Source organism: Heloderma suspectum, chromosome 17 (assembly GCF_057233095.1).
Source record: "Heloderma suspectum isolate Gila_16-S chromosome 17, 16-S_ref, whole genome shotgun sequence".
NCBI classification, from domain to species: Eukaryota; Metazoa; Chordata; class Lepidosauria; order Squamata; family Helodermatidae; genus Heloderma; species Heloderma suspectum.
The window spans coordinates 18,074,919-18,102,285 of record NC_139474.1 but is presented as its reverse complement, the minus strand read 5'-3'; the positions used below and the strand labels follow the sequence as shown (position 1 = coordinate 18,102,285).

The following is a 27,367-nucleotide window of genomic DNA, read 5'->3' as shown; positions in this document are numbered from 1 at the left end:
CTTTTGTGCGCTGAAAGTGGCTCTCTGATTCATGTCAGCGTGACAGGCCGGTTCAGTTCTTCTTGCCGCCCCCAACCAGCTTAGCGCTGCAGTGTGCATAACCAACCTGTTTCTGAGAAAATGCCCAGGTTTGAACTGGAACGGTACAGATGCAGAGATGGTCAAAATAAGTTTTGAGCCCCATCTTCAGGGAGAATCATTGCATGGCCCCCGAGTCCTACAGACCTGGAGAGGCTTAGAAGTTTTCTCCCAAGCCTCTCCAGCCCTGAATCTCCCAGAAAAAGGAGAATAACCTGTTTTGAGCCATCATGTGAATGGGTCAAGGATCAAGTGGACGGGATTGCTGGAAGAAGTCTAAAATCATGGTGAATTTCTCAGTGGCCTCCAGTCCATCCTGTGCTATGTGTGTGGCAAGGTTCAGTGGGGTTCTCTTACAGAATTGCTGTTTAGCTTCCTCCTTCACCTCTTTGCCAGGAGGAGATGCCTAGATCAGAGTTCATAAACAGAGGAATATGGTTGCAGAGAATTGCAGAGAAATTAAGACCCAGAGTCCTTTTCCACTGCTGTCCAATTTCCAACAGAGGCCAGCTTGATACTTCTGGGAAGCCCACAAGCAGGTTTTGGAGGGGGTGGCTGTCCTCCCCTGTCCCCAGGTATACTGCCTTCGAGCAGGGAGACTCCACATAGCCTTCATGGACTAATAACCATTGATAGATCACTTCTTCTCCTTGCCTTTGGCGAACCTCTTTTTCTGAAGAAACCATCCACTCATTGTTTCTTGGTCTAAACTACCTCTCAGGTGGTTGTGAGGGTAAAACGTTGAGGCAGAGGAACAAAGAGACACAAGGAAGCCTGATCTCCTCGTCCGGAATGTACTGCCCATTCCTTTCTCTGGGGGAGCCCCCTAAGTTCCCACTGCGGTTTTCTAACAGTGAAGGAACTAACAATGAAGGAACTCTGGCATCCAAATTCCCTCATCCTTTTGCTCTCCCATTGCTGTGCACAGGCCCGGATGTGAGCACCAAGATGCTAAGTTAGCTATATGATATCTGTAGATGCGACCTTCTTCCCATCCTCTCCCCGCCCCCCCCCGCCCCCCACAAAGCCCTGGAGGAGCTGGAAAACATTCTTGGCATAGCAGTTGCAGCTTATATGAATCAGCAACGCTTAGGATTGCAACAATATCTATCCTTCCTTGCTGGGGGCCATTGGTGTCTGTTCCACCTGGCTGGCACAAGCCAGCCCACCCTGTTCTTGAATTTTTGCCAGTGTCTTTTACCATCTCAGAAAGAAAGACCTTTGTTGTCCTTTCTCGGTTTATAAGTCAAGTTTTTTAAACTCGTCCCATTTGCCCTATGATTTTGGTACAGGGTTGTCCGATTCAGTGCCTGGGGAAAGGCCCTGTTCGCTTGCTGTTGCTCAGAAGGGAGGATTTGGTTCCCTGCAACTTCTTTCTGTTGCTCCAGGGCCCCGCGGGAGAAGCCAAATTGCCAAAATCCCACCCCCACCTCCCGCTTCTTAGCAACTCTTCAAGGCAGGCATGCATCTGAGAAATGACAGGATTTGGAATCTTGCATGCCCCAGTTCGAAATGTCAGCTTTGTTTCCTGCTGCCAGGTTTCACGTGATCTTGCGACCCCCTGTGTTGTTACTAGATAGGCAAGCTCAGCCCTGTGATTTTTCAGGTCTGGAAGATGTGCAAGACATCAGTGCCTCTGAGCATGTGCAAGCCGTCTTCCTCCAAACACACAAGTGCGTGCACACACATGACTCTCTACAGCCAGCTGCTATACATTTGGAACTAGCATGCATTCTGGGTAGACTTCACCATCCCACCCACCCCCACCCCGCTTTTAGATGTTAATTAAGCACACCTGACTGTCTGCTCTGGCTGGTACCATCCCACCATGCCCTTCCCAAGGCCACCTCATAGGACTGAACCTCAAGAGCACCCCCTAAGGGTCTCTCCCACCTGCAACACACCCATGTTTCCTTTCCATCTCAGCAGACACCCTTGTGTTTAATTGTGTAAATGCCCATTTTGTGTACATCATGATTTCCCCAGGCCACATTCTTAGCGCATGGAATATATGTGTCTGTCTATGTAATTGAAGGAACATTAGTTCTCCTGGCAGTCATAGCCTGTTTTTCCACAGAAGATGAATAATAAGAAATATTTTTAACTCTTCCTGAATGAATAGGCATGTGAATATTCCTTCCACCTTCCATAGGACTCATATTCATTAAACTTTGTATACTGTGTTTCAATTTTTTTAATATCTCTAAACCGCCCAGAGAGCCTCAGCTATGGGGTAGTATAGAAATGTAATTAATAACAATAATAATAACTTTTTAAAAAAATCTTATTTCAGTTTTGATTTGTATCCCAAGGGCCCCCAAAGGGGCATTTCAATTAAATGTAAAAAAAATGTGATATAAAGCCCAGGAAGCAATAGCAACAATATAGAAACATATGCTTTATTTATTCCATTAATATATTCCACTATTGCTCCCCAAAACACCCTCCTTCTTCCCTGGCATCCCCCCCCCCTCCACCATTTTATCTTTACAATAACCCTGTGAGGTAGGTTGGGGGTGGTGACCGGTCCAAGTTCTACCTAGCTAGGTTCCTAGCTGAGTTGGGGGCCAGGGGGATTTGAGAAGGGAGGGACTGTTGTTCAGTGGTGAAGCATCTGCTTTGCATGCAGAATGTTCCAGGTTCAATCCCTGGCATATCCAACTAAGGGTGCAATCCTGTGCATAGACAGAAAAAAGTCCTACAAATCGATCAGGTAGCTGGAGATGGGGAGAATACAATCCTGGAGAATTGTAGCTTGTCAGAGTCAGTCCTACTGGGCTAGCTAGACAAATAGTTTGACCATGGCTGGGTGCTTCCAGCTGAGGCTTTCATGATGCAATTGCCCTTCCTCATTCATGGAATTTTACTGGGGGTCCAGACGCCGTCATTGGCTGTCTTTACGGGAGGCATTTATAGTATATTCGTGACTGGCCGTCTACGGGAGTTTGCGGGTCTGTTACATGACGCCGTCGTCATCCAGGGCCCCTCCTGCTCTATCCCCGGCAAAAAGTGTCATTAAAAAACCCGTTTAAATGAGATATTTAAATACAACGGGGTACATGGCCATTTTTCAGCCACTACATGGCGCTGTTTTTCATTGACAGATACACGGGCTGCTGAGAAAGGCCATTTCCTCATCTAATGAGCCAATTCCCATCGCGCCACAGAGATGGAAGAAAATGCTCTGGGGGACGTGCAGGTTTTCCTGTTATGTAGAGATGCCCATTGTCTCCCATCCATAACGCTCACGGGTCCTCGCCTCACTTCTCCCATCTTTTTTTCTTGCCACAGAAAAAGTGCTACGGTAGGAAAGACAGCTGTGCAAGGCCTTTGGAGTGGTAATGCCAGCAGCCATCCCATCAAAAAGCTCCCCTGGTATAAAGGCTGCTTCCTATTTAACCCAGGTCTCCCCAGCCTGACGCTAGTCAGACTGCAGAGCCTCTGAAATACCAATCCATGCCCCCTTTCCCCTGACTTCCAATCATTTGATGCCTTCCCGGCTTTTGTGCAGTTTTCTCCCCATGCTAAGTGGTTGAAATGCCTCTCCTACGGCTCAGTGACTGGCAAGAAGTGCTCAAAGCTAAAAAAATGCTGGTATTTTTTGTATTTTGGCCCCACCCCCTTTGGCCTTTGGCCACACCCACCACCCAGGAGAAGGTGGCCCAGGAGAGCTTCTCCAGAATGGAATGTGGCCCTCCAGCTGAAAGAGGTTCCCCACCCCTGCTCTAAGTAACCGCTACAGCATGCTAGAACCTGGATCAAATAATGTGGTTTTAGATGTTGAGGGGCAGGGAAGAAAGCTTTTTTTTTTTTTTAAGCAACAATTGAGCAAGCCTCTGCAAAAAGGCAGGTATTTTTTCAGGGGAAGCTTTTACCCTTTGCTACATTTGCACATGAGGAGAGACAGAGAGTGGGGGGTGGGGGGGGATGTACGTCACCACTGGTTGATCATTTGTCCTGTGTAAAAGACACAGGAACCCAGCCACAAAAGCATTTGACAACTCTACAAATCTCTCTCTCTCTCGTAATTGTTTTGCAGTATCCTCCCCGTGGCCATGGAAGTGGGTTTTTCTGTGTTTTAAAGTTTCTAATCTTATTATGCAGAGAAAGTGTGTGTGTGTGTGTGTGTGTGTGTGTGTGTGTGTATGTGTGTGTGCTGGAGACTGGAGAGGCACAGAAAAGACGCAGAAAAGGGGGAGATGGAGAAGAATAGGATAAAAGGCAGTTGGGGGGCACGAAAGAGGGAGTCCAAGGGGGGAGCTAGACGAGCGCTGGGTAACATCTTACCAAAATTTAGGGATTTGCATTTAGTGACCAAATTAGTTTGTGCTGGATCTCAAGCCTGACACAAAAAATGTTGCCCAATATGTCTTCCTTCCCTTGTTACAAATTGTCACAACTTTCGTTCTCGCGCAGGGCATCTTGGTGAGATGTCTTATGAATGATACACGCACACAAGACAACACAGAGATTGGTGGAGGGGAAAGACCCGCGCTACGAATTCTCAGTCAGGATGTCTTGGAACTTTTTCTATTCCGACTGAGTGCAGGGGGAAAAAGATGGTATTTTTTTTTTTTTAATGAATAAGAAGAGGAAGAGGAAATTATATAATTACAGCAGGAAATAGCATTCCTTTTGTCAACATCCCTGGACATCGAAGAATGTAAGGCGGGTGCACTGGATCAGACCAAAGGCCTTTGTCCAGCATCCTGTTTAGAGGGGCCAACTAGGAAACCCACAAACAGGAGTGTAAAGGCAACAGCTCTCTGACTAGGTTCCCCCCCCCCCGCAACAACTGGCATTCACTGGTAGACTTCTTCTGAACCCAGAGGCTCCATTTAGCTCTTATAGCTGCTATTATTGTTGCCATTATTGTTTAGTATTATTATTTAATATTAATCAACATTTAAATCCCACCTTTTTTTCCTCTTCCTCTCCCTTCTATCCTTACAACAGCCTTGTGAGGTAGGTGAGGCTGAGAGTCAGTGACTGGCCCGAGGTCCCCCAGTGAGCTTCATGGCTGAGTGGGGATCAGAACCCAGATCTCCCCAGGCCCAGCCCAACACTGTAACCACTACACAGCCCTTGACAGACCTCTCCTGCCCCATGAAGGGGTCTAATCCCCTTTAAAAGCCGTATTTCCCCGCCTACGCCATGGTGTCACAGCTTACTGCACCACTAAGTTTGCAAAGAACTGCGGGTTGCCCTGTGACAGAAACGTAAGGATACGTACGTCTTCTGGGAGAGACCAGAAGAAAGGATCTGTATGAATTCCAAAATTGGGGTGGGGGGAGAGGCAGAGTCCCGACACTTAACAAAGTGGTCTGGACAAGCTTCCATGGAACTACGGGTAGCTGTTTTGCTGTATCTGTGCTCCACCCACCCAGATCAGCCCTGAAGAGCGTGTGGGCGGCAGAGAGAGTAAACCGGCTGGGCAGAGAGTTCAGATGCACCTGCAGAACCCGGAAACGGCTGTGTTGGGCCTGCCCCCTTTCCCCTCGCTTGGTCCTGCCCCTCCTAATTCAGGCGACGCTGGCCTAGCACTGGAGTGTCCTCAAGCTGGGCGACGCTCTGCGGCAGTGGCCGAAAGCAAGAGCTGCGGACCAGCGAGGTGTTTCGAATTCAGTCCGGGCCACAACGGCGGCCGGTGGTAGCACTTAGCAAGTTGCTGTCTTGGACTGCAGGGATCTCTGGCCTGACCCAGCGGGGCTCTTCTTGTGCTTTTAGGAAGGGAACCTCCCTGTTTAGAGGCAGTATATCTCGTGAGTTCTAGATGCCAGGGAGATGCAAAGGAGGAAGGGCTCTTGCCTTCCATTTCTGGACTTCCTGGCGGTGTCTGGCGGCAGTTTTGTTTTTTTAAGTTGATCCTCCTCAACTTGAAAAGAGAAAGATCTGCTTGAATTGATGGGGCTGGAAGGGACCTAAGTGTGTGCGCACGCGCGCGCGCACACACACTGATTTCCAGCATGTTGGAACATGCCGTCCCTCTTCCCTGAAACGTTGGGTTGGGTGCATTCAGGTATAAGCCAAGCTGGAATCCAATTTCGGCGGCCTTGTTTACCTTGGATCTGGCTGGGGGACGCTGGAGCTGATTCAGACCTCTGGAATGTGTCTCAGCGGGGACATAATGTTCAAAACAGGCCTGGGAGCCAAGCAGACATCATCCCAGCCACATTAGGGGGCTACTCCGCCCCGCCCCCCAATTTACATCAAACTGATCTGGCTCCTGGCCCTCTTTCCAAAACAGCAGCCAAGCCTACTCAGAAGGAAGGGATAGCAATGTCCTTCCCCCACACCTCAAGAGGGGATTCTCCTCGTCCTTTGCTCAAGCCCTCTGCTGCTCATGCGCGGTGGCCGTCACCCGTCACCCCAGGCCGTTCTGTGGCAAGGAGCATTCTGCACATGCTTCCAGGCACACCCCCCCCCCTTGATGACTAGCGTATCTAGGCTTGCAAGGCAGGAAGTCTGGCCTGGGTAAGCATGCATGCAATTGACTCCTGCTGGAACTGTAAATTGGTAAATGAGGTACATAAAATAAAAGTGGATTCGTAAAAACCACCACGTGGCTGTGCTCTGTTGCCTCCACCCACCGAAGGTAGTCCTGCCCACCTCTGGAATGTGTCCCCAGAAACCCTTCCATGGTTTGGATGTGGCCCTTAGGCCCAAAATGGTTCCCCACTCCTGGATTAGACCAAGGAACTAAACCCTAGAGTTGCAGTGCTATTGAAGCCAAGTAGCTGGGGGCCCGATGGAAGACGAAGCACCCTCAAAGGGTTTTTAATTGTGCATTTTTAATGCAATTTGTAATATTCCTACGTAATCTGTTTAGAGTTTTTATTATATTAAGTGGCATATAAGTATTATTAATAAATAACTAAATAAAGGCGGAAGAGAAGTATAATGAAATGAAATATCCGTATGCTCCGTGCATTCCCAAGGGTGTGAGGTTCACCATCCAAAGTAGGCTAGAGGTGGGGCAGGTCTCGGAGAACCGGCGTTTTAATAAAGCCCCAGAACCAAGCAACTTGGATTCAAATTTGGTCTAACTGCTTAAGCGATAGTAAAGCAAGTTGGTCAACTAGAAAGCTGGCCCCGATTAATCATTCAGCAGGTTATTATTTAGTATTTTAAAAGTGCTGCCATTTTAGAAGCGGTATTCCTTCCTGGGCTTGTGAGACAACTGTGGGCACTGCTTCTCAAGACTACTGGCATTGCCTCCTGTATGGTTTTGCAATAATAAGAGTGTTTGCAATAGCAAGAGCGAGAAAACACGGACACGTGTCCACACGCACGTGTTTGGGGCGGCGGGGAGCACAGACCACAGCTTCCTAACCAGTGGAGGCTGGTGACTCCGATTTCATGGGGCAGTAAATCCACTCTGGGTTTCAGCCAGAACTCCGAAGTAGCTATCCACAGTGCTGGACCCTATCCCCAAAATATGTTCAGCACCTTGGATACCTCCTTCAGAATTCTGATTGGTTCTGACCGAAACCCAGTGCAGATTCACCGCTCCACGAATAGTGGCACCTCCAGCCTCCGCTGTCCCTACTATATGTAATAGGCAGGCCTGGCTTCAGAACACCTTGTCCTCTGAAAAAGCCATGCAGTGATTTGAGCAGAGCAGAGCAGAGATTTGAACCCGACATCCAAACCAAACAGCTACCAATTTGAAAACCTGCCTATGTGTTGTTTGCAGTGCAAAGCAACATTACTTCTTGTTACCACACTGAGACATCTGACAATCATCTGACACTCTGAGACATCAGACACCAGTATACATTAGACACCAGTATCCACCCTGGAGGCTTCTTGGCCTTCTTTGGCCTGACATTTGTTGTAATCCCAGCCTGACAAGAACGGGGAGAAATTATTCTAGTCTTCCCAGCGGGATGTTCTGATATAGCATGGTAGAGCGGCGACGCTTAGTGGTAAAAAGATGTAATACCTTTAGGCCCAGTCAAATAACATAATGGACGAAGGGTGTTTAATCACTTTCAGCACGAGGTCCAGGTTCCATTTTGGAGAAGCTGTCTCGGGGGCCGTACTCTAGGGGTGGGAGGGCCAAAATGGGCATCGAATGACTGGTAGTTGGGGGAAAGGGGGCCTTCTTTTGGGGTTGAATGCCTACTGGGAGCAGTCTTTTCCCGCTGACTGCAAGAGGCACACATTTTAGTCTGGTCCAGAAAAGACAAGGAGCTACTAACACAACAAATACGACCATTTTAATTTTTAAAAAAAAAAAAATCTGTGCATATATTTATTCAGTATTTATAACTGAAACAACAGATGGAAAGGAGAGTGTTAGAAAAGGGGAACGGGATTAGCAAAGATTTCCAACTCAAACAAGCCAATACAAAAGAAACAGGGAAATTCTGGCAACCCCAGTTTTTTACACTGCACACAAAATGTCAGCGGAAGCACTAGAAATTGGGAGGAAAGCAAAACTCTTTGGGTGTCGGCTGTGAGATGATTGTCTCTAAACATTGCAGCAGAAAGGGAGCAGGGAAATTCAAAACGCGTTTTCTTTTTGCCAGATCCAAAAACATGTAATTCACACATTAAGATTCAAAATTTGAGAAAACGTTCCTTTCCCCACCCCCACAATCCAGAACATTCACAAGTCCAAGGAGAGGAATTTGGGGAACCGGGTCATATAATCTCTTGTTATAGACCTGAGCTGCCTCACTAATCTGAGAAGCTGCACAGACGGCTTTTCGCCTTCAGCACGGTTTAATCCTACCCCGCTTTTCAACACCCCATTATTAGTTAGGAGCATAAATAACTGAGATGATTCCGTTTTCCAGGTTGCGGGAGAGGAACCAATTCTTTGTGATACTCGGGGGCGGGGGCAAGCAGCTTGCGTGGGCATAACCTTGCAATCTTGTGGAGGACGATGCAACGTCGTTTAGCAAGCTCACATTGTAGTCTATTTTTTTTCCTACATGTGTGCATTAAAAGCAGGCAGAACAGGGATGCCTTTTGTGTGTGGGGGGGAAGCCTGGCGTTGGGATGCATAGGCTCGGGCTTGGGGGGGGGTGTTATCGACTGGGGGCCTGCATTGTCACTGGGCAGCTTGCGGTCTCTGTTGCCTTCCCCTGGTCTGAGCTGATCCGGTGCAAACGCACCGACGACGGCCGCAGGTTGGAGACGTCCAAGTGATCCTTGGAAAATGGCGAGCGGGCTTTGCTAAGGGAAAGGTCAGTGGGCTGAAGATCCGCATCCAAGGAGCTACACCTCTCCAGCCCGTCTGAGTCCCTCGCCGCGGCCGCTTGGGCACTGCTTCTCGGCACTGGTGCACCCTGAGCCATTTGCAAGGGCTCCGTCGAGGCGCTTCCTGTCTCCTTGGCCGGGACCGGAGGGGTGGGCTTCCGTCCTTTGATGACGCTCACCTGGGAGGGTAGGACAGCCGCTTTTGTGGCAGGACTGACAATAAGGGTGCTGGCCCTGGAGGGGCCCTCCCCACTGGGGCCGGGGGGGGGCGGCCCCCTGGCATCTCCCACCCGGACCGCCTCCGCTTCTGGGTTCTCCGCTTGCGCCCTTTGGTGGGAAGAGGGGGAAGCGGCATGATCTTCGTAACCCACAGTGACAACAATTATGTCAGAGTCTCCCTTGGCCTTGGCCAGCTGCTCTTCTACAGCCTTCTTCTCCAGCAAAGGGGGCTCATCCGGCTTCTTCCGGGGCCGCCCCCGCTTCCTCCTCGCCGTCACCTCCCCGGATGGATCTGCAGGCCGCTTGCTGGGGGCCTTGGCCTTCTGTGGGTCGCCGGGGCTCTGCCCAGCCTCACACCCGTTCACCCCTCCGCTGCTAGGCAGGGGCTTGGGCTTGGGTGGGATCTCAGCCCTGGGGGGCACCGCCACATTGAGGACCGGCATCATGTTGAGGACCGGCACAGCACCCGGTTGACCCACCAGGCCGGCGGGGCCGTTCACTGCCGGGGCCAGCAAAGCGGAGGAGGCCGGGCCCACGGAGAGAGCCATTTTGACTGTTCCCCCTATAGGCGTGGCCGTCAGCTTGGGCGCCAAGACCGGGGGAGAGGCATGCACAGCCGCTGCCCCTGGAGATACTACCAGTCTGTCCCCAGGCTGGACCCGGACCCGTGGCAGCAGCAAGGGGAGGCGGGCCACCAAGGCTTTGACCTGTGGGCTGCTGGCTGGCTTGGCAGGGGCGTCCACAGGCTTCTTTGCCTCGCTCCGCACAGGTGCGGCCAAGGGCTTGGGGTTGCTTTCTGTTTTGGCCTGAAAGGCAAGCAGGGGAGAGGACATAAAAGGAGAGGCACTGGTACAATGTGCCCATGTGACTTGGCCCCCAGTCCTCCCGCTGTGCAGCTGAGTACCTGATGAGGAGGAGGCACCAGCTACTTCCTTGGGGGTTGGACAGCCAGTGCCTCCCGGCCAGAGGACACAGCCCTGTCATCGCCCTCTGGCTCAGAGGAAGAGTCCCCAGCACAGCCTTGGGCTGCAAAATCAGATGAGGGCCCTTTAACAGTCCAGTCAGCTCCTCCAGGATGGGCGGAGCTCACCACACTGCAGGTAAGGTCAGCCTACATAAGGCTTCAGTTGGCCTTAGCTCCTTGCTGAGACAACATCCTCCTACAGTTGTCCCAGGAGAAGAGCGTTCCAGCCAGCAGGACCCCCTTGGAGCTGTCCGAGGTATTGTTTTCTTCTGTCCTGAGCTGGCCTGTTGTGCCTTGACTTGTCTACTTTGGACTGTATCTGCTTAATCTGACTTTGCCCACTGCAGCCTTTTTCTGCTTCCTGTTCTTTACCTGTCTTGATCCGACTGCCACCACTTGCTATTGCCGTTCCCTGCGAGCCTCAAGCAACCACAGAATGGGACGCTGTGGCCCTCGGCACCTCACGAGGTGTCAGGATCACGTACAGTGATAGGCTAAGAGGCCCAGTGTTGTAAGGCTCAGCAACAGAGGGGGGCTGAGGAACCTGAGAATCCTGGCTCCCCCACATCCGCCTTTGTCTTCCACTCTCTGGACTTTGCACTCTTTCCCCACCCACACCCCCAGTTCTAGCCTTCGTGCTACAGTTGAACAGGATGCCTGAACAGTTCTGGATCCCCCGCACTAACCCAGCTTGGCTCGTGGAATGAAGGGATCCTACTTACCTCGACGCACAGATTTCATCACCACAAAATGTGGTGATGTACTTATGGAACTCGCTGCTATGTGACATGGCAGAGATCCAGTAGCTTCGATGGCTTTAAAAGGGGGTTAGGCAAATTCATGGAGGAGGAGGTCTAATGGCCAGGGAGCTTCTATGTTCAGAAGCAGTGTGCCTGTGGGTGCCAATGGCTACAAAGCAATGGGGGGGGGGTAATTTTGTTCATGCCCTGCTTGTGGGCTACCCAGGGGCATCTGGTTGGACTGGATGAACATTTGGGTCTACCCAGCAGGCCTCTTCCTGTGTTTTCCTGGGTCTCCCCTCTCTAAGCCTTGCACCTTATCTACCTCTGGGGACAGAACTTCTGGTCATTTCTATGTGGCAGAATGAGAATGGCACCTGTCACCAGCCTTGCCTGGGTCCCAGCTTGCCCCACCACCCCTCTAACTGACTTAAGGACCCTCCTGCTACCGCCTTCTCTGCACTGTTCATTTCCCTCAGCATCTCTTACTGGAGGCTGCATTTTGGCTGTATTCTCCGGGGCTTCCGACTCAATCTTCTTTGTGGTTTGAGGGGCCCGTTTTTCCCTGTGGCTTTCTGTGGTTTCTACAAGCAGAAAGACTGAGTCAAGGAATCAGATCGAAGCACCTAGTTACACAGTCGGAGCATGTAAGAAAGAAAGAAAAATCCTTGGGTGGGAGGGAGGAGTTTGATTGCAAGGTGGAAATGTTTCTGAAACAAAAACCTCTCCTTGTTCCCCAAATCCACATTCTTTTTTTTACCCAGCTCCTCAAATACCTCCCAAGGATTCAACCTGCTGGGGTGGGGGAAGACATCTGGAAGCTCAGACTTGAGACTGCCATATTGCTCTCTCCCCATTTGCATCCCCTGCCTCCCCAGATGTATTTATTTAATTTTGTATACCAACCAACTGGCAGATGCCCTGGGGGCAGTTTACATCATCACCATCATCAAAAAGAAAAGAGCAAAACAATAATAAAATAACCAAAACAATAAATGTTGGAAGTATCAAAATACTGAAACGTCAACAAAAATTAAAGAGGCAGCAAAATTAATAGTTGGAGAAACAGATCAAAGATTAAATGCCTGCTGGAAGGAACAGTCTTGGCCTGGCATGTGAATGTATCCAGTAGCCTCCCCCAACCCGGTGTCCTCCAGACGTGCTTGACTACAACTCCCTGTTGGAGCAGTACGTCAATGGAACCAGTTACCTCAGGAGGCGGTGGGCTCTCCCAGACTGGAGGCATTCAAGGCAAGGCAGGACAGCTACCTGTCAGGGATGCTCTGACTTGGATTCCTGCACTGAGCAGGGGGTTGGACTCGAGGGCCTTGTAGGCCCCTTCCAACCCTACTATTCCATGATTCCACAAAGCCAGGAAATTGGAAGCTAAGGCCGAACCTTAACTGACATGTCCTGTGATCACTACTGAAGTTGTGCAATGTCACAAATTGTGCTTGCTCACAATACGATCTCCATGCACCCACACTTTTCCCTGGTCTAGATCTAACAAATCTAGATGGAGAGGATGGAGCTCCTGGACCAGCAAAGATGACTGGCAATTGACTGGCAGAGGATTCAGGCAGATGGACATAAGGGCAATACGACAATGGAACCCATTCCCTAGAGAGGTGGGGGGCTCTCCCAGACCAGAGGCATTCAAGACAAGGCTGGACAGCCATCTGTCAGGAATGCTCTGACTTGGATTCCTGCATTGAGCAAGGGTTGGACTCGATGGTCTTATAGGCCCCTACTATTCTATGATCCCATAATCCCACAGCCAGCTGTGGCTGGGTATACTGTTCTATACAGCAGGGATGCCAGACGGATCTCCTTGGGAAGGGCATTCCATAGCTGGGGAGGGGGCTCTTTTGCTGGTAGCTGCACTCCCAAGACGATCTTAGCAATCGGGCCAGGCGCCCCTTCACGAGAACATGTATATCCTGACAATTTGTACAGGATGCATCCAGCCCAATCTGCCTCAAATGGCCGGCCTGAAGGAGGCCCGAGTGGCGCGGGACGGACGGGGACCCCACCTGAGACCACCATGGCCATAACGAGGTCGGCGTGAGCCGAGCGGGAGCTGATGATGTGCTGCTGGATGAGGAACTGGGCCACCTCCACGATGTTGTTGAAGGACCGCTTGAGGATCTTCTCGGCCCAGTCGCATGTCAAGGCACAGGCCGCGTCCATCACTTCGTCGTTGTAGGACTGGACCAGCTCCGCCCGTTCCGGCTGCAGCACAGGAAGATGTGCGGTGAGCGGAGCTGGAAATGAGCCCAGAGCCACCTTGGCCCAATTACCCCCTTCTCCCAGTCTTCTCGGCAGAGCCGCCCTTCATTCTTTTAATTCGATTTCTATACCACCCATTAGCCAAAGCTCTCTGGGCAGTTTATGAAGATTAAAAAACCCCAAAATACAATATTGCACATAATATAAAAACCGTTTAGATACAAACATATAAGCAGACAGCATGCGCACGCACCCACACAATTTTTCACAACAATACAAAATCCCACGACTTGATTAAAAAACCTTGTAAGCTGCCAAATGCTTGAGACTATAGGGAGGCCTTAGCCTGGTGCCAGAAAGATAACAACGTTGGTGCCGGGCGGGCCGCATTTGCTTCAGGCAGGCAAAAGACAGAGAGAGAGAGGGATTCTAGAAAGGATGCCATCTCTTAGTGGCACAGGGACAAAGCACGGAAATAATGGGTTGAGGGCCAACCGAGAGAGGGAACTGTGAATTTTGGCAGACGTTCATCCCGCAGCCTTGAAGCAATAAAGGCTCTGCTCCTTATCCAGAACTGTCACTTGAGGCAATGGTGAACGCAGTGGCACAGAGCACTTTCGATCAGCTTAGGCTGGTGTACTAGCTACGCCCTTCTCTGGACAGAGAGAGCCTAGCTACAGTTATCCATGCTCTGAGAACATCTCGTCTGGATCACTGCAATGCATTATATGTGGAGCTGCCTTTGAAAACAGTCCGGACACTTCAGCTGGTCTAAAATAGGGCAGCAAGACCATTAACAGGGACTGGCCAATGAGCTCATATTACGCCAGTACTTTTCCAGTGGCACTGGCTGCCAGTCCGTTTCCGGGCCTGACTCAAAGCACTGGTATTAACATTCAAAGCCCTTAAAGGCTTGGGGCCAGGTTATCTGAAGGATCGCCTCCTCCCATGTGTGCCTGCCCCGACCTTAAGGGCATCATCAGAGGCCCTCCTCCGTGAGCCCTGCCAAAGGAAGTGGGGCAGGTGGCTACTAGGAAGAGGGCCTTTTCTGCTGTGGCACCCTGGCTGTGGAATGAGCTCCCTAATGAAGGTCACCTGGCACCTACATTGTATTCTTTCCAGCGCCAGGTGGAGACCTTTTTATTTTCCCAGGCATTTTAGCTCTCTAGACTTTTAGCTTTGCTGTTTTAAATCTGTATTTTAAATCTGTATTTTAAATCCCTGCATTGCTGCTATGTTATATTCTGGTTGTATTGTTTACTGCTGTTTTAATGTTTTATATATTTTGTATTGTTTTATTGTGTGCTCTTTGGTTTTACTTTTTGTGAACCACCCAGACAGCTTCGGCTATGGGGCGGTATAGAAATGAAATAATAAATAAATAAAATAATGATGGCAGCCCTCACTTTGTGTGGAGTTGGAACTTGGAGCAAGGCCTGAGAGGATGGCCGATGCTGGTGTAGGGGATGATCTTAGAAGAGGTGCACTCCGAGATATGTGAGACCCAGCCTGGCGGCTTGAAGGGAACCCGGAAGCCTATCTGGCGGCTGGAACAAAGCTGGCTGAATACATCCCACGTTGGCAATATGCACGGCAGCATTTTGCACTAGCTGAAGCTTCCATGCTATGTTCAAGGGCAGCCCCAAGCAGAGCATATTACAGTAGTCAAGCCCATGAAGGTTAAAGAAGCATGAATTTGACAGTCGTGGGGGAGGACAGATGTACCCACTGCAAGGGGCCAAGCTAGCTAAATGAACACCCCCACCTCACCCCATCAGTTCAGAGGGAGCCTACTTCTTAACACCAGACATGTGCACACAAGACAATACATAAGTCAACAACAGATGAGTTCCATGGGGCTTACAGTCTCCGTTTCTTTAAGATCGAGGCTGGGAAGGGGGGGCATGTTGACCAACGTCCTCCTCCGTATCCCGCTGTAGCAATATGTTGGGGCAGGGTTAAGGAGACCACCCAAAAATAACATGAACGTCCTATGCACTAAATGCAGTTTCAGGGGTCAGAGCCATGGTCTAGCCAGAGCAAAAGGTTAGCAGTTGGGTGCGGGCACACCAACATGGATTTCCAAAAAGTAACAGGTTCTCCTCTTGGGACTTCTTAGATCTCTGGGGCAGAGAACTGCACTCTGTAAAGCACCCCGTGCACCGATGGCACCACAGAAAATAACCCTGCCTCTGAATAGCTCTTAAACGTCTAAAGCGAGAGGTGCTGACACTCAAGCTCTCTGGGAATGCACAGAAGTTCCCTCCCCGCCTTCCCTAGGTATGGAGGCCAGCACAATTACTCAGTGTTGGGAGGGGAAGGGGGATGTGCTTTGCACCATCTTGGAAGCGCTCGAAATCAGCATTATTATTTTGTACAGGTAGGGGCTGGGTCTCGTCACTGAGGGCTAGTCACGGGTTCTAATTCACCCCTACCTCAACGCTCCCTCTCGTACAGATAAAAAGGCACTCCCGCCAAACTTTCAAACCCCTCCAGTTGCAGGGCTGATAACTAGCAGGATAAGCTGGTGTCAGGGTGGAAACTGAGCCCATAGAGCCCCAGAGCAGTTCTGATTCTGAGGAGGATCAGCAATCCGTGGGAGAGGAGCTCGCTCATCTCTCACAAGCACAGCAGCTGGCAGAGATTCCTCCTGCCAGCATTCCTGGGATAGATGGTGACCCTGGCAGCGAGAGAGCGCTGGAGGGGGGCTTGCTGGACACTCGGCGCAGACGCAGGGAGTGGCGACAGATGGAGGGCGCCGAAAGGAGGCGTACTGCTTGTTTGGCGCGCAAACAACGGTTGTGTCCCGAGAACCCAAGGGAAAGAGGGAGGATCTCTCCCTAGCCCATAAGTTCAGGGTCTTCCCGTGGTTCCCCTTCAAACAGGGACCAACTGCCTTACCTGCAGCTTAGGCTACTCTGCTATCTTTCCCCAGTGCTGTTCCTTGCTTAGTCGCTAGTGATTAGTATCTGAAAGAGTCATAAAGGAATAAAGCCTCGGAAAGAATCCTCGTCATCTGTGTCCTGAGTTGGCTATTGGAGGGGACTGCAAGAGGCAGCTAGGGCGCTCCCGACAGCGGGATGGGGTAATACGGGTTTCTTTAGGCACAAGAGGGGCATCACAGATAATATACTGTAATTGCACATTAGCTCCATGTCTGCAGCCTAACACACAATACAGCACATTCAGAACACGGCTGACGGGAGGATGAGAAGATCGCAGATGTTCAGTGCTGGCTAGCGGTAACTGCACAGCACAAATGCTTCTCAGGCTGTTTTAAATATAATTCTTAACTTGCGCGGGTGGAGGAGCAGCAGCAGCCCCTGTCCCAGAAAGTTTAAGGGTCCCTTCTACTACTGCAAGGAGGTCCGATCCGTCCACCCTAAAGGAAATCAGCCCTGACTGCTCATTGGAAGGACAGATCCTGAAGCTGAAGCTGAAATATTTTGGCCACCTAATGCGAAGAGAAAACTCCCTGGAAAAGACCCTGATGCTGGGAAAGACTGAAGGCCAAAGGAGAAGGCCAAAGGAGAAGGGGACGGCAGAGGATGGGATGGCTGGATAGCATCACCGATGCAATGAAGATGGACTTGAGCACACTCCGGGAGAGAGCGCAGGACAGGAAGGCCTGGCGTGCTGTGGTCCATGGGGTCACGAAGAGTCGGACACGACTGAACGACAACAACCCTTCTACTAACCACACCCTTCCAGCCCTACCCCATCTTGACGTCATACAGAGAAGGATATTTCGACTGCCCGCGTCCACCCAGTCTTCTTGCTTTGATGTTCGGGAAGATCTCCCTGATGATCTTGCCGAAATTCGCTGCGCTCAGAGAGCGGCTGCAGTGGTTGTCACAGTACCGCCTGCCGGAGGAGACAAAAAGGGCTGGGTTCACGCATCTAGGACAAACAACAACACCGCTACAGGTGGCAGGTACAGCCCTCACATTTCAGAATGTGTGGGCGGTGGGGGGAGATCACGCGGCCGGCCGCTCCCCCATGTCAAAAAGATCCCTTCTGCGTAAAACAAGGGGCTTCAGGGAGAAAGATTCTGGCCAAACGGTCCACATTTGGCCCCCAGGATTTCATCCCAACCCATGCAAAAACTTACTTGTAAGCATCATAGACGTCTTGTTTCGGCAGGCAGGTGTCTGGGTACTCCTCCAGGTGATTCCGGATCCAGGTGCAAGCATGCATGTGCTCAGCTGAGCTCAGGGAAGTGAGGTCCAAGCTAGCGGACCCGAGGGGAGAAGTGTTGGGTTTGGAATGCAGTTCAACGTGTGTAATTCGACGCACTCCACTCCATACCCTGCCACCGTATGTTCCGTTGCCAGGTGCATCCCTACATCTTTCCAACCTGGACACCCCCCTCAAGTCTGCCTCACCTCAGGTGCAATAACGTCTAGCAACTCGAAACAAACCCGCAAGTATGGGTCCTCAGGTACTGCTCCCTGCATAGCTCCATCTTTCAGATACATACCACATGCGCAACCGTACCTCAGTGTCTAATAAGGGCTAGAAACCTGTAATTTTATTGTCAATTCCATTATAAACCCTCAAGTTGCTGATATTTGTGACCAATTCTAAATCTCACCCAAGCGGGGAACAGCGGGACGCACGCAGCCTAAGCAAGGCTCTCTTCTTGTGCTCCTAAGGGGCTGTACTAGGTTCCCCCATCCCAATCTGTGGTTTGGTCCCATATCACCTCTGCAACACCCAAAGCCCCTGAATCGTGAGACCAGGGGGGTCAGTAGAGGCCTACAGCCCTCATCTGCCCCTGTGTACCACAGCCTGCCTCCAAGTTTCATTTCCACAGCTGCTGTTCTTTGCCCTTGCGACTGGCAATTAAGGTGGCCTTGACTGTAACATCCATGGGGCTGGATTTAGTCCGAGGCTGCCAGTTGCTGACTTCTGGATTACATTTTTTTAAACTAGCTTTCTAATTTCCTTGATCTTTTTCCTTTCCTTGTTAGAAAGGAGTGAGATTTTAGTAATAAATGGTGCCCTTCTAAAAGTTTTGTCTGTATCTCACACCATTAACGGACTTTAATCATTCATACAATACAGGAAAAAGTAAATTTCCACCTAAGCCAGGGGCAACATTGCACCACAGCCCTGATCTGCTAGACGCAAGACCGTGACCACTCACTTTTTTTCTCCCGAACTTGGGCCAGAAGGCAGCTGGAGGTAGAGATAAAGTTTGGCATGATCGGAAAACCTCTGGACGTCTTGCTGTTATCGCAGACCAAGAAGAGAGAGAGAGACACACGCGCCCAAATGACGAGGTTCATTCACAAATTGAAAAAGGAGTTAAAGTGCCCAGTGAATGGTTTGGGAGCACAGCACCTGAACCGCTGTGGGCATGATCTGGTGGATTACACCCCTAGAGAGAATGTAAAGAGCCCTATCTGCCCACTCACCAGTATGCAGTCGACTTTGCTCTGGACAGACTTCCTGTTAGAAACACAAAAAGAATGTATTAGTCCCTTTAAAGTTCATCCCTCCCCCTTCACCCTCTAAGGGTGTTTCCAGTTGAGGTTCTTATTTTATTTATTGACTTATTTGATTTATTAGCTGCCCATCTGGCCGGCTACCCGGCCACTCTAGGCAGCGTACAATACTAATAAATTTACCCAATCAACTGAAAACAAAAAACACTAACACTAAAAAAACCTAACCCACCCCAAATGCCCGCGTGAATAGCCAGGTTTTCAAAGCCTCATCAAAGAGAGGGCATGCAATTGTCCTGCCTTAAACATGGAATTTTGCATAGGAGCACAGGAAGCTGCCTTATACAGAGTCAGGACATGGGTGCATCTAGGCCCATATTGTCAACACTGACCAGCAGCATCTCTCCAAGCTTTCAAGCAGGAGCTTTTTCCAGCCCTACCTGGAGATGCCAGGGATCGAACCTGAGACCTTCCGCATCCAAAGCAGGGGCTCTACCTCTGAGCTTTGCCCCCTGCCGTAATGAGGAGGGGGCTTCTCCAGACAGCATTGTCTTTCATGGCTACATGGAAACTATAGATTCATGCTGGGGGATACACAGTGCGGGAACAGCTAACAGCTTCTGTCCTCTCCTCTCTGAATTTCCTAATCCCCTTTTAAGGCCATCACCACATACTGTGGCAGTGAGTTCCACAAGCTAAATTATGTGTCGCATGTCAAGAAACACTTTCTACTGTCAGTCCTGAATTCACTGTCCTTCTTTCTCAGGGAGTGACCCCGGCTTCTAATATTATGGGACAGGGAGCTGGCCCTTTGCCTGTCCCTCTCTCCTTCTACTCAGCAGGTGACCAGATCCCTAAAATCCTCCTCACCCTGTCGCTCTGCAGAATGTCTAAGGCAGGAAGAGAAAATGAGAGGGGGGAGAAGGGGAAGGAAGGGCACAGGAAGGAAGAGAAACAGGAAGCATATCCCTTACGAGATGGCACCCTTCAATTTCTGCAGTAAGGTGCTTGGCTCGGTGGGGGTGCCCTGCGAATCCGCCTCTAAAGTTTCGCTCCTGTTTTCCATGATTTTCACATACAGTCCGTTGTCTTCCGCCATGTCATCCAGTTCCTTGGTTCAAAGCGAGAAACAAGCCACACCCTTTAGTCCACACGTGGGCAACCCCGTGCCCGCAAGCTGCGTGCAGCCCTCGGAGAGGCCTTTGGTGCGGCCTGCGCGGGTACCCGAGTGAATGCTCTCCCTGAATCCAATATAACGCCGGACCTCACTCTGTTGTTTTCTGCACGGGGGTCAAGAGGTGGAGTCCAAACGTACCTCTTACAGCAGGGGTCCCCACCCTTGTTGGACCCCTGGGCACGTTTGGGAATTTGAGACCATGCTGTGGGCACCACCACCAAATGCCTAATCAGTGGAGCACCACTTCAGCGCCCGCCTGTTGTGACTATGGATCTTAGGCTGCGTCTTATTCAGTAAAAACTTTTGTTACATGTCTATTGGACATGGCAACAACTCTTCAATAAGGGATTGTTTAATTTGGCTAATTGCTGGTGGTGCAATACAGCTAATGCTTCTTTTAAACATATGTTCTGGCAACATCCAGTAGTTGCTTTTTTCTGGGAGGAGGTTACTACACAGATAAATTTTGCACTGGAACAGTCTTTAATATTCACTGAAGTACACGCTCTTCTAAATGATTTATCTGCTTCGTGGAAATTAACAAATGGTCAGCAGAAATGGATTCTCTGCACCCTTTTGACAGCTAAAAGACTGATACTGCAACACTGGAAGGATAAACACAGACCTCCTATAATGCAACGGATTAAGGACCTGACAACGCTTTCAATATCTGAATGGGTGGCATATAGATACCACCTTCAAATGGATACTGATTTGAACGTTTGGTCTACTTTTGTTGAAAGCCATGCACAATTGCTAGAAAGTTGTATGCATTGCATACAAATCCATATATGTATATTTTTTAAAAATGGAAACATAAATAAATAAAAAATTCAAAAATAATTTTTTAAAAAATGTTCTGGGTCCCCATGGTTGCCACTGGAAATTCCTGCGGGTGCTGTATTGGTGAACCCTGCCTTACAGGTTGGAAGAGGAGGTATGTTAATAAAACCCAGGACTTCAGACCATAATGCCTCACTGTCCCTAACCACCAGTCCTCACTCCCCTCCCAGAGAGGACTACAGTGGAATTGGACTACAACTCACATCATCCCCCTACAGCCATTGGTCATGCTGCTTGGGGATGATGCGTGCTGCACATCAAAACTCCAACCATTGTTTCGCCTCAGTCTTTAATGACAGACAGCAAATTGCCAGTTGAACCTTATTTTTATGTTGATTTTTCAAAAAATGTTTTTAATCGTGCTGCTCAGCTGACAAAGGCATTTGTGGTGGCCAACTAGATTTATTTATGTAATGTATAGCGTGCCTTTTCCACCAAAAATGGCATTCAAGGCCATTACATCCACTTTTTCAAAGCATGGTAAATTCCTTGGGGCAGAGAACTGTGTCGAAACTAAAGGCAAGGGAACCCTGGTAAAAGCCGGGTGGGTGGTGGAATTGAACGCAATGAAATTTACCTGGGAGTAAATGCCATTGAACTCAATGGGGCTTACTTCTGATTAGGCATGTACCGGCTTGCCCTGTTAAAATGTTAGAAGGTCTGGCTTTTATTTTAAATTCCAACTTCCCGTGCCGAATTGAGCCAGAACTTCAGCAAAAGGATCCCTCGTGTCACGTTTTATCAACTGTGCAATAAATGTACAAAAATCGAACCTGTCAGCCAGCTGGATTACTCGTTGGTCCTACGCTTTTTCTTCCTTCCTTCCTGTTTTGCAAAAGACAAGGGCGGGGAGGGGGGAGAGAGAGAGAGAGAGAGAGAAAGAAAAAACATGAATTCACCAGGGTTGCAAGGCCAACTTTATTTCCCCCTGTAAGATCCAGATGAGTTCTTAAAATCTAAAATTCCTCTCTCGCTTGGGCGGGAAAGTAAGTTGCGCGGTGCAATTTCCAAGAGGCGGTGGGAAAGTAGCAGTACCCAAAAAAAAAAAACCACATTTCATGAAGAGGGAAATTCAAATTAGAGCAGCCATATGTGGAAAGCCTGAAATACATATATATATATATAGAGAGAGAGAGAGAGAGAGAGAGAGGGGATGCTGGAGCGGGAAGTAAACTTGCATCACTTGAGATCAGAAGTCATCTCTTCCCACACTGCATGCTTTGGAAACCCTTTCCCGTATTTTTAGGAGACGCTGTTAAATACCGTTTTAAAATGCACATTCCAAGGTCCCCCAAGTAAAAAGCGCACGCCTTTGCAAAGCCCTCTCGCCCAGCCGCCGCGAAGACGTATAAAAGCCTCGATCCATTTTACTCTCATTCCCCCTTTCTCGAAACAAAGCCAGAGTGGACCTCCTACCACCCCCCAAAACTGCGAGCAAAATCTGCACGTCGGTCAAGACGTCGCTTACCTTCCTCTGCTCGAGGCTGGAATCCTCCTTTCCGCAATTTTTTTTTTTGCTTTTGGGGAAAAAGGAGCAGCCTGGATTAAAATGGCAAAAGGGGCATTTGCGAGTCCCCTCCCCCAAAAAAGTAACCCCAAATCACTCCAGCCCCCCAAGAGTTAATAGATGCAATCTATTGCAATCCTTCCTGGCTTGGATTTGGGGGGCGTTTGAAACGTGATTTGCTTGCAAAAAAAAAAAAAACAGAGATAAAAACCCTGTTGCATTTATGCCTCGCCAGGCGCCTTGGCACTTTCAATTGCAAAATAAAACAGAAAAAGAAAGTACCTAGCAAGGGTCTGGCGTGTGCGGGTTTATTCGTCTCCTTTCTCTGATTGGTTGACCCAGAGAGGATCTGCCCAGATACTGGGCTATTCTTTAATGCAAATGGCTGCCTCATGTTGGTCCACCCGGATACAACCCGAGTTTGGCTCCTGATTGGTCGGAGGGGTTTGGAAGTCTGCCTAGCAACTTGGTTCTGATTGGTGCAGGATCTGCCAGGGTAGAAGCCCACTAGAAGAGGGGCGGGGCGGGGAGAGACACTTCCAAGGCTGCATGTTTGCAAGGGCTGGATGCAGGAACAGCGACCCTGCGGTGTTGCACAAGCTCCCAATTCCTGGGTTCCAAACTCTGGGACAAAAAAGCCGAATAATAATAATAATAATAATAATTATTATTATTATTATTATTCAGGGGCATTTCCTCTTTCCCTGATTTCCCAGTAAATGGTTGAAAGGGCTTTTCGTGGCTCTCTGGGAAGATGCCACCCAGTGTGCAGGCTGCCATTTCACACATCCCGTTTGTGGGTGGAGGTCTGAAAGGTCAAGGTGCATCCTGGGGGCTGAAGTCTGGAGTCACGTCAAGCAGCGTGCCCATGCGGCGTGCCCGCTTTCCACTTGGCTGTTTTCACGTGGCCTGTTCGTGGGATGACCTCATGCGAGGTTTGCCCGCAGGCGCTGAGCACTGGTATGAAGATGGGCCCTCCTCGGAGCCAAGAGCGGTGGCAGCGACAAGGGTGATGAGGGAAGGGCTGGATAGTTGACGGAAGGGTTTCTTCTAGTCTGGCTTTAATCGAAACACAGCTGTCTTGGCTGCTGAATGGGCGACGGGACTGCGGCAGGACAAATCTGTAAATACAGCAGAGTATAGGAAAGAACCAGGTTACATAGAATCATGGAATCATGGAATAGTGGGGTTGGAAGGGACCCACAAGACCATCAAGTCCAGCCCTCTGCTCAATGCAAGAATCCAAGTCAGAGCATCCCGGACAGATGGCCGTACAGCCTCATCTTGAATGCCTCCAGTGTGGGAGAGCCCACCGCCTCCCTAGGCCAGGGGTTCCATTGTCGTCTTGCTGTAACAGCCAGGAATTTTTTCCTGATCATAGAATCATAGAATAGTACGGTTGGGAGGGGCCTACAAGACCACCGAGTCCAACCGCCTGCTCAGTGCAGGAATCCAAGTCACAGCATCCCCGACAGATGGCTGTCCAGCCTCGTCTTGAATGCCCCCAGTGTGGGAGAGCCCACCATCTCCCTAGGTCATTGGTCCCATTGTCGTCTTGCTCTAACAGTCAGGAAGTTTCTCCTGATGTTCAGCCGGAATCTGGCTTCCTGTCACTTGAGCCCATGATTCTGTGTCCCGCATTCTGGGATGATGGAGAAGAGATCCTGGCATTGGAATCAGCTATGGCAGGAACAAGGGCTACAACTCCCATAATCCCTGACCATTGTCCAAGCTGTCTTGGGCTGATGGGAGCTGTAATTAGCAAGGGGCAAATGTACCCTGAGTGAATTCATTATTTAACCGAAAAGGAATGGATTTTATTTATTTTTATTTTATTATTGCATTTATACCCCGCCTTTTTTCCTCTTGCAAGGAACCCAAGGCGGCTCACATTATCCTCCTCCTCTCCGTTGTATCCTCACAACACAACCATGTGAGGTGGGTTGGGCCGAGAGTCTGTGACTGGCCCAAAGCCACCCAGTGAGCTTCCGTGGCCAAGTGGGGACTAGAACCCGGATCTCCCGGCTCCCAGTCCGTCACTCTCACCACTACACTACGCTGGCTCTCAGTGTAGTGTTTCTCCCTGTGAGCTCAGACAAGTGTTCTCCTTTAATGCAAAGTCTTAAAGGTCAAGGTGCATCTTGGGAGCTGAAGTTTGGAGTCATGTCATGCAGCATGGCCATGGCCAAGTTTGGAGTCATGTCATGCAGCATGGCCATGGCCAAGTTTGGAGTCATGTCATGCAGCATGGCCATGCTGCGTGCCCGCTTTCTGCTTGGTTGTTTTCACGTGGCCTGTTTGTGGGATGACATCATGCAAGGTTTACTTGCAGTCGCTGAGCACTAGTATGAAGATGGGCCTTCGGAGTCCTCCTTGGAGCCAGAGCAGTGGCAGTGACAGTGGTGATGAGGGAAGCAGCTGAGGAGATTGCTTCAAGTAAGTTTGGGGGGGGGTAGGTGGTAGGACCACGAATAATGTAAGTTGGGGAATCTGTGCACTACTTTACTGCGTATGCACCAAAGCTCCCAATCAGTTCCAAACTTAGGACTTTTCTGCATGAGGCTTTTAACCCCTACCTTTACTGAGACTTCTGCTTCTGGATTCTTTGCAGGGTTAAGCTCAGCTCCTTCATACATGTTTTTCCCTGGGATTTTTCTGTCCCTGCCTTTTTACATTCCATTACACAACCACTAGGTGGTGGTGTGGTACAGTGGAATTGCACAATTACAGGCGGCTTCTATATTTTTCATTTACAAAAATACCAGGCTTTCCTCGTTAGGGGGTGGGGAAAGCAATAATGTTTGCAAAGCATGGGATTGGCCCTGGAGGATGATGTCATGTAAAGAATCTGCAAACTACCCTGAGTACCATGAATCGTGAGCATGCAATAAAAGCCTCGTGTAGAAAGGCTCTTAATAGTGGAATCGTAATACATTGATCCAGGCTTGCTTACAAAGGCGAACGTTACAGATGGATTCATTTCGACCAACAAGCTGACTAATTACAAAATTCGGAAGCATCACTGGCTGTAATCCAAAATATCTGGAGGACCCCAAGTTCCTGTTCCTGAGCTATGGGGACTGCAATCACATCTCCCTGTTACAGAAAGCGACTGCCGCTCCAAGTCGCATTGGGAACAGAAGGTGGTGCACTTTCCTCATTAGAGGTTTTCCCCCCCTCTCCCCTCCCTAGCTAAGGGTTTCCCAGAGAACTCAGCCAAGGATGTTCCCAAGCTCATATGTGCAAAAGACCCTTTGCAGAAGCAGCAGATAGGGATAATGTGGCTGCAGGAACGTCACCAAGTGTATGAATATCCAGTCAGTGTAGGCAAGCGGTGTTGGCAAGACAATGCACTAGCAGGGCCTTGGGGTCAGGAGGGGGCTTATAGATGCCATGGCTGACCTCCTGGTTGTTACCTTCAGCATCTTTAATTCTCAGTGTTTGCTTTGCACTTGAGCAAAGCAGAAGACATTTCTGGAGCTGACTCCCAGGAGGTGAAATAGCCCAGTGGGAAGCAAAATTGTGGGAGAGCCCTTGCTTTGCCTGCAGGAGAGCGCCTGCCACTCAGTCCAGACAATGCTGAGATGGAGTGGATCAGTGTGAGATAAGGCACCTTCATATGTTCCTTTTAAATCGCCTCTTTATCCAGTGGCATGAGGACTAGAATCTTTCTTTCTTGTCAGGGGAAGGGCCATAGCTGAGTGGCAGAATGCAAGCGGTACATGCCTAAGATCCCCGGATCATCTCTAGTGAAATAATCTCAGGGAGCAGGGCTATGGAGCTAGTGCCAGTGAGAAGAGAGAGAGAAAAGGACACTACTGGGATACATAAAAAGCAAAGGTAGCCGTGCCAACCATAAGAAAAATGCCAAAATCCATATTAGCGTAATACCTTTTATTGGGCCATTAACAAAAGAGTATCTGCCAGTAAAGTTGCTTTTCCTCAACAAAAGAACAACAAACACAAAACAAAGGAAATCTTGTTGGTCCATGAGAACAATTCTAAAATCCACCCTCATATCAATACCAACCAAAATATCCTCCAAATAGTGAGCAAACTTAGGAGGTTGGTCCTAATAAAAGCTGGATTTGGGAATTCAACAAAAAGAGTTTGAAAGGGACCCAGTGTGAATGAGAACTAATCAAGTACGTTGATTGTGTTCAGTTCGGCTTGAATGAAAAGTTGGTTTCCCACTTTTGTTGTTAATTAACATAGCTAAGCTGGGATGGTTGTGTTATCACCAGTTACCGCTGTTGCCCTTTGCTTATCTTAACGCTTAATTGCTTATCTCAATTTCTTTATGTAGAAATTGTCAGTGTGTTGATTTTTGGGCAATCTGGCCCCATAATTTCCTCCTCCCTTCCTATACTTTTGTATGTGTGTGGCTGTGTGTACTGTGTACCGTTCTACTCACCACACCTCAAAAAAGATATCGTTGAGCTGGAAAAAGTGCAGAAAAGGGCAACTAAAATGATCAAGGGGCTAGAGCATCTCCCCTAGGAGGGAAGGTTACAACAGCTGGGCTTGTTTAGCTTGGAAAAAAGGAGGGTCAGGGGAGACAGGAGAGAGGTCTACGGACTTATGCATGGTGTGGAGAATGTGGGGAGAATGTGACCCAATGGGGTCACCCTATGACGCTGATTGCGGGGAGATTCAGGACAGATCAAAGGAAGGGCTTCTTCACACAGTGCAGAGTCAAACTATGGGATTCGCTGCCACAGGAGGCAGTGATGGCCACCAATTTGGATGGCTTTAAAAGGGGGTTGGACAAATTCCTGGAGGAGAAGGTTATCCATGGCTAGTAGTCCTGATGGCTATGTGCTACCTCCAGGATCAGAGGCAGTGAGCCTGTGTACACCAGTTGCTGGGGAACATGGGCGGGAGGGTGCTGTTGCGCTTGTGTCCTGCTTGTGGGTTCCTGGTCAACAGCCGGCTGGCCACTGGGTGAAC

The 27,367-nt window shown here is 49.6% G+C and overlaps 1 protein-coding gene across 1 annotated transcript; it reads right to left on the bottom strand.

The window, feature by feature from the left end:
• Positions 1–8,317: 8,317 nt before the first annotated feature.
• On the bottom strand, positions 8,318–22,748 carry RFX5 (regulatory factor X5). The gene is made up of 12 exons (XM_084824346.1): positions 22,700–22,748; positions 22,379–22,427; positions 21,684–21,735; positions 19,865–20,001; positions 18,861–18,894; positions 18,590–18,672; positions 17,552–17,671; positions 17,188–17,304; positions 15,305–15,386; positions 13,245–13,443; positions 11,701–11,795; positions 8,318–10,313 (listed from the first exon to the last, which is right to left on the bottom strand). Exons 4-12 carry the CDS (start codon positions 19,987–19,989, stop codon positions 9,117–9,119), a joined length of 2,052 nt encoding a protein of 683 aa, XP_084680472.1. The 5' UTR covers positions 19,990–20,001; positions 21,684–21,735; positions 22,379–22,427; positions 22,700–22,748; the 3' UTR covers positions 8,318–9,116.
• Positions 22,749–27,367: the final 4,619 nt, after the last annotated feature.

Excerpts from the sequence above, each read along its gene's own strand:
- RFX5 (XM_084824346.1), bottom strand. The coding sequence starts at position 19,989 with ATGGCGGAAGACAACGGACTGTATGTGAAAATCATGGAAAACAGGAGC. Across the intron at positions 17,672-18,589 it reads CCAAGTTCGGGAGAAAAAAA|CTTGGACCTCACTTCCCTGA; the intron begins GTGAGTGGTCAC and ends CGGGTCCGCTAG. Across the intron at positions 13,444-15,304 it reads ATCTTAAAGAAACGGAGACT|CCGGAACGGGCGGAGCTGGT; the intron begins GTAAGCCCCATG and ends CCTGTGCTGCAG.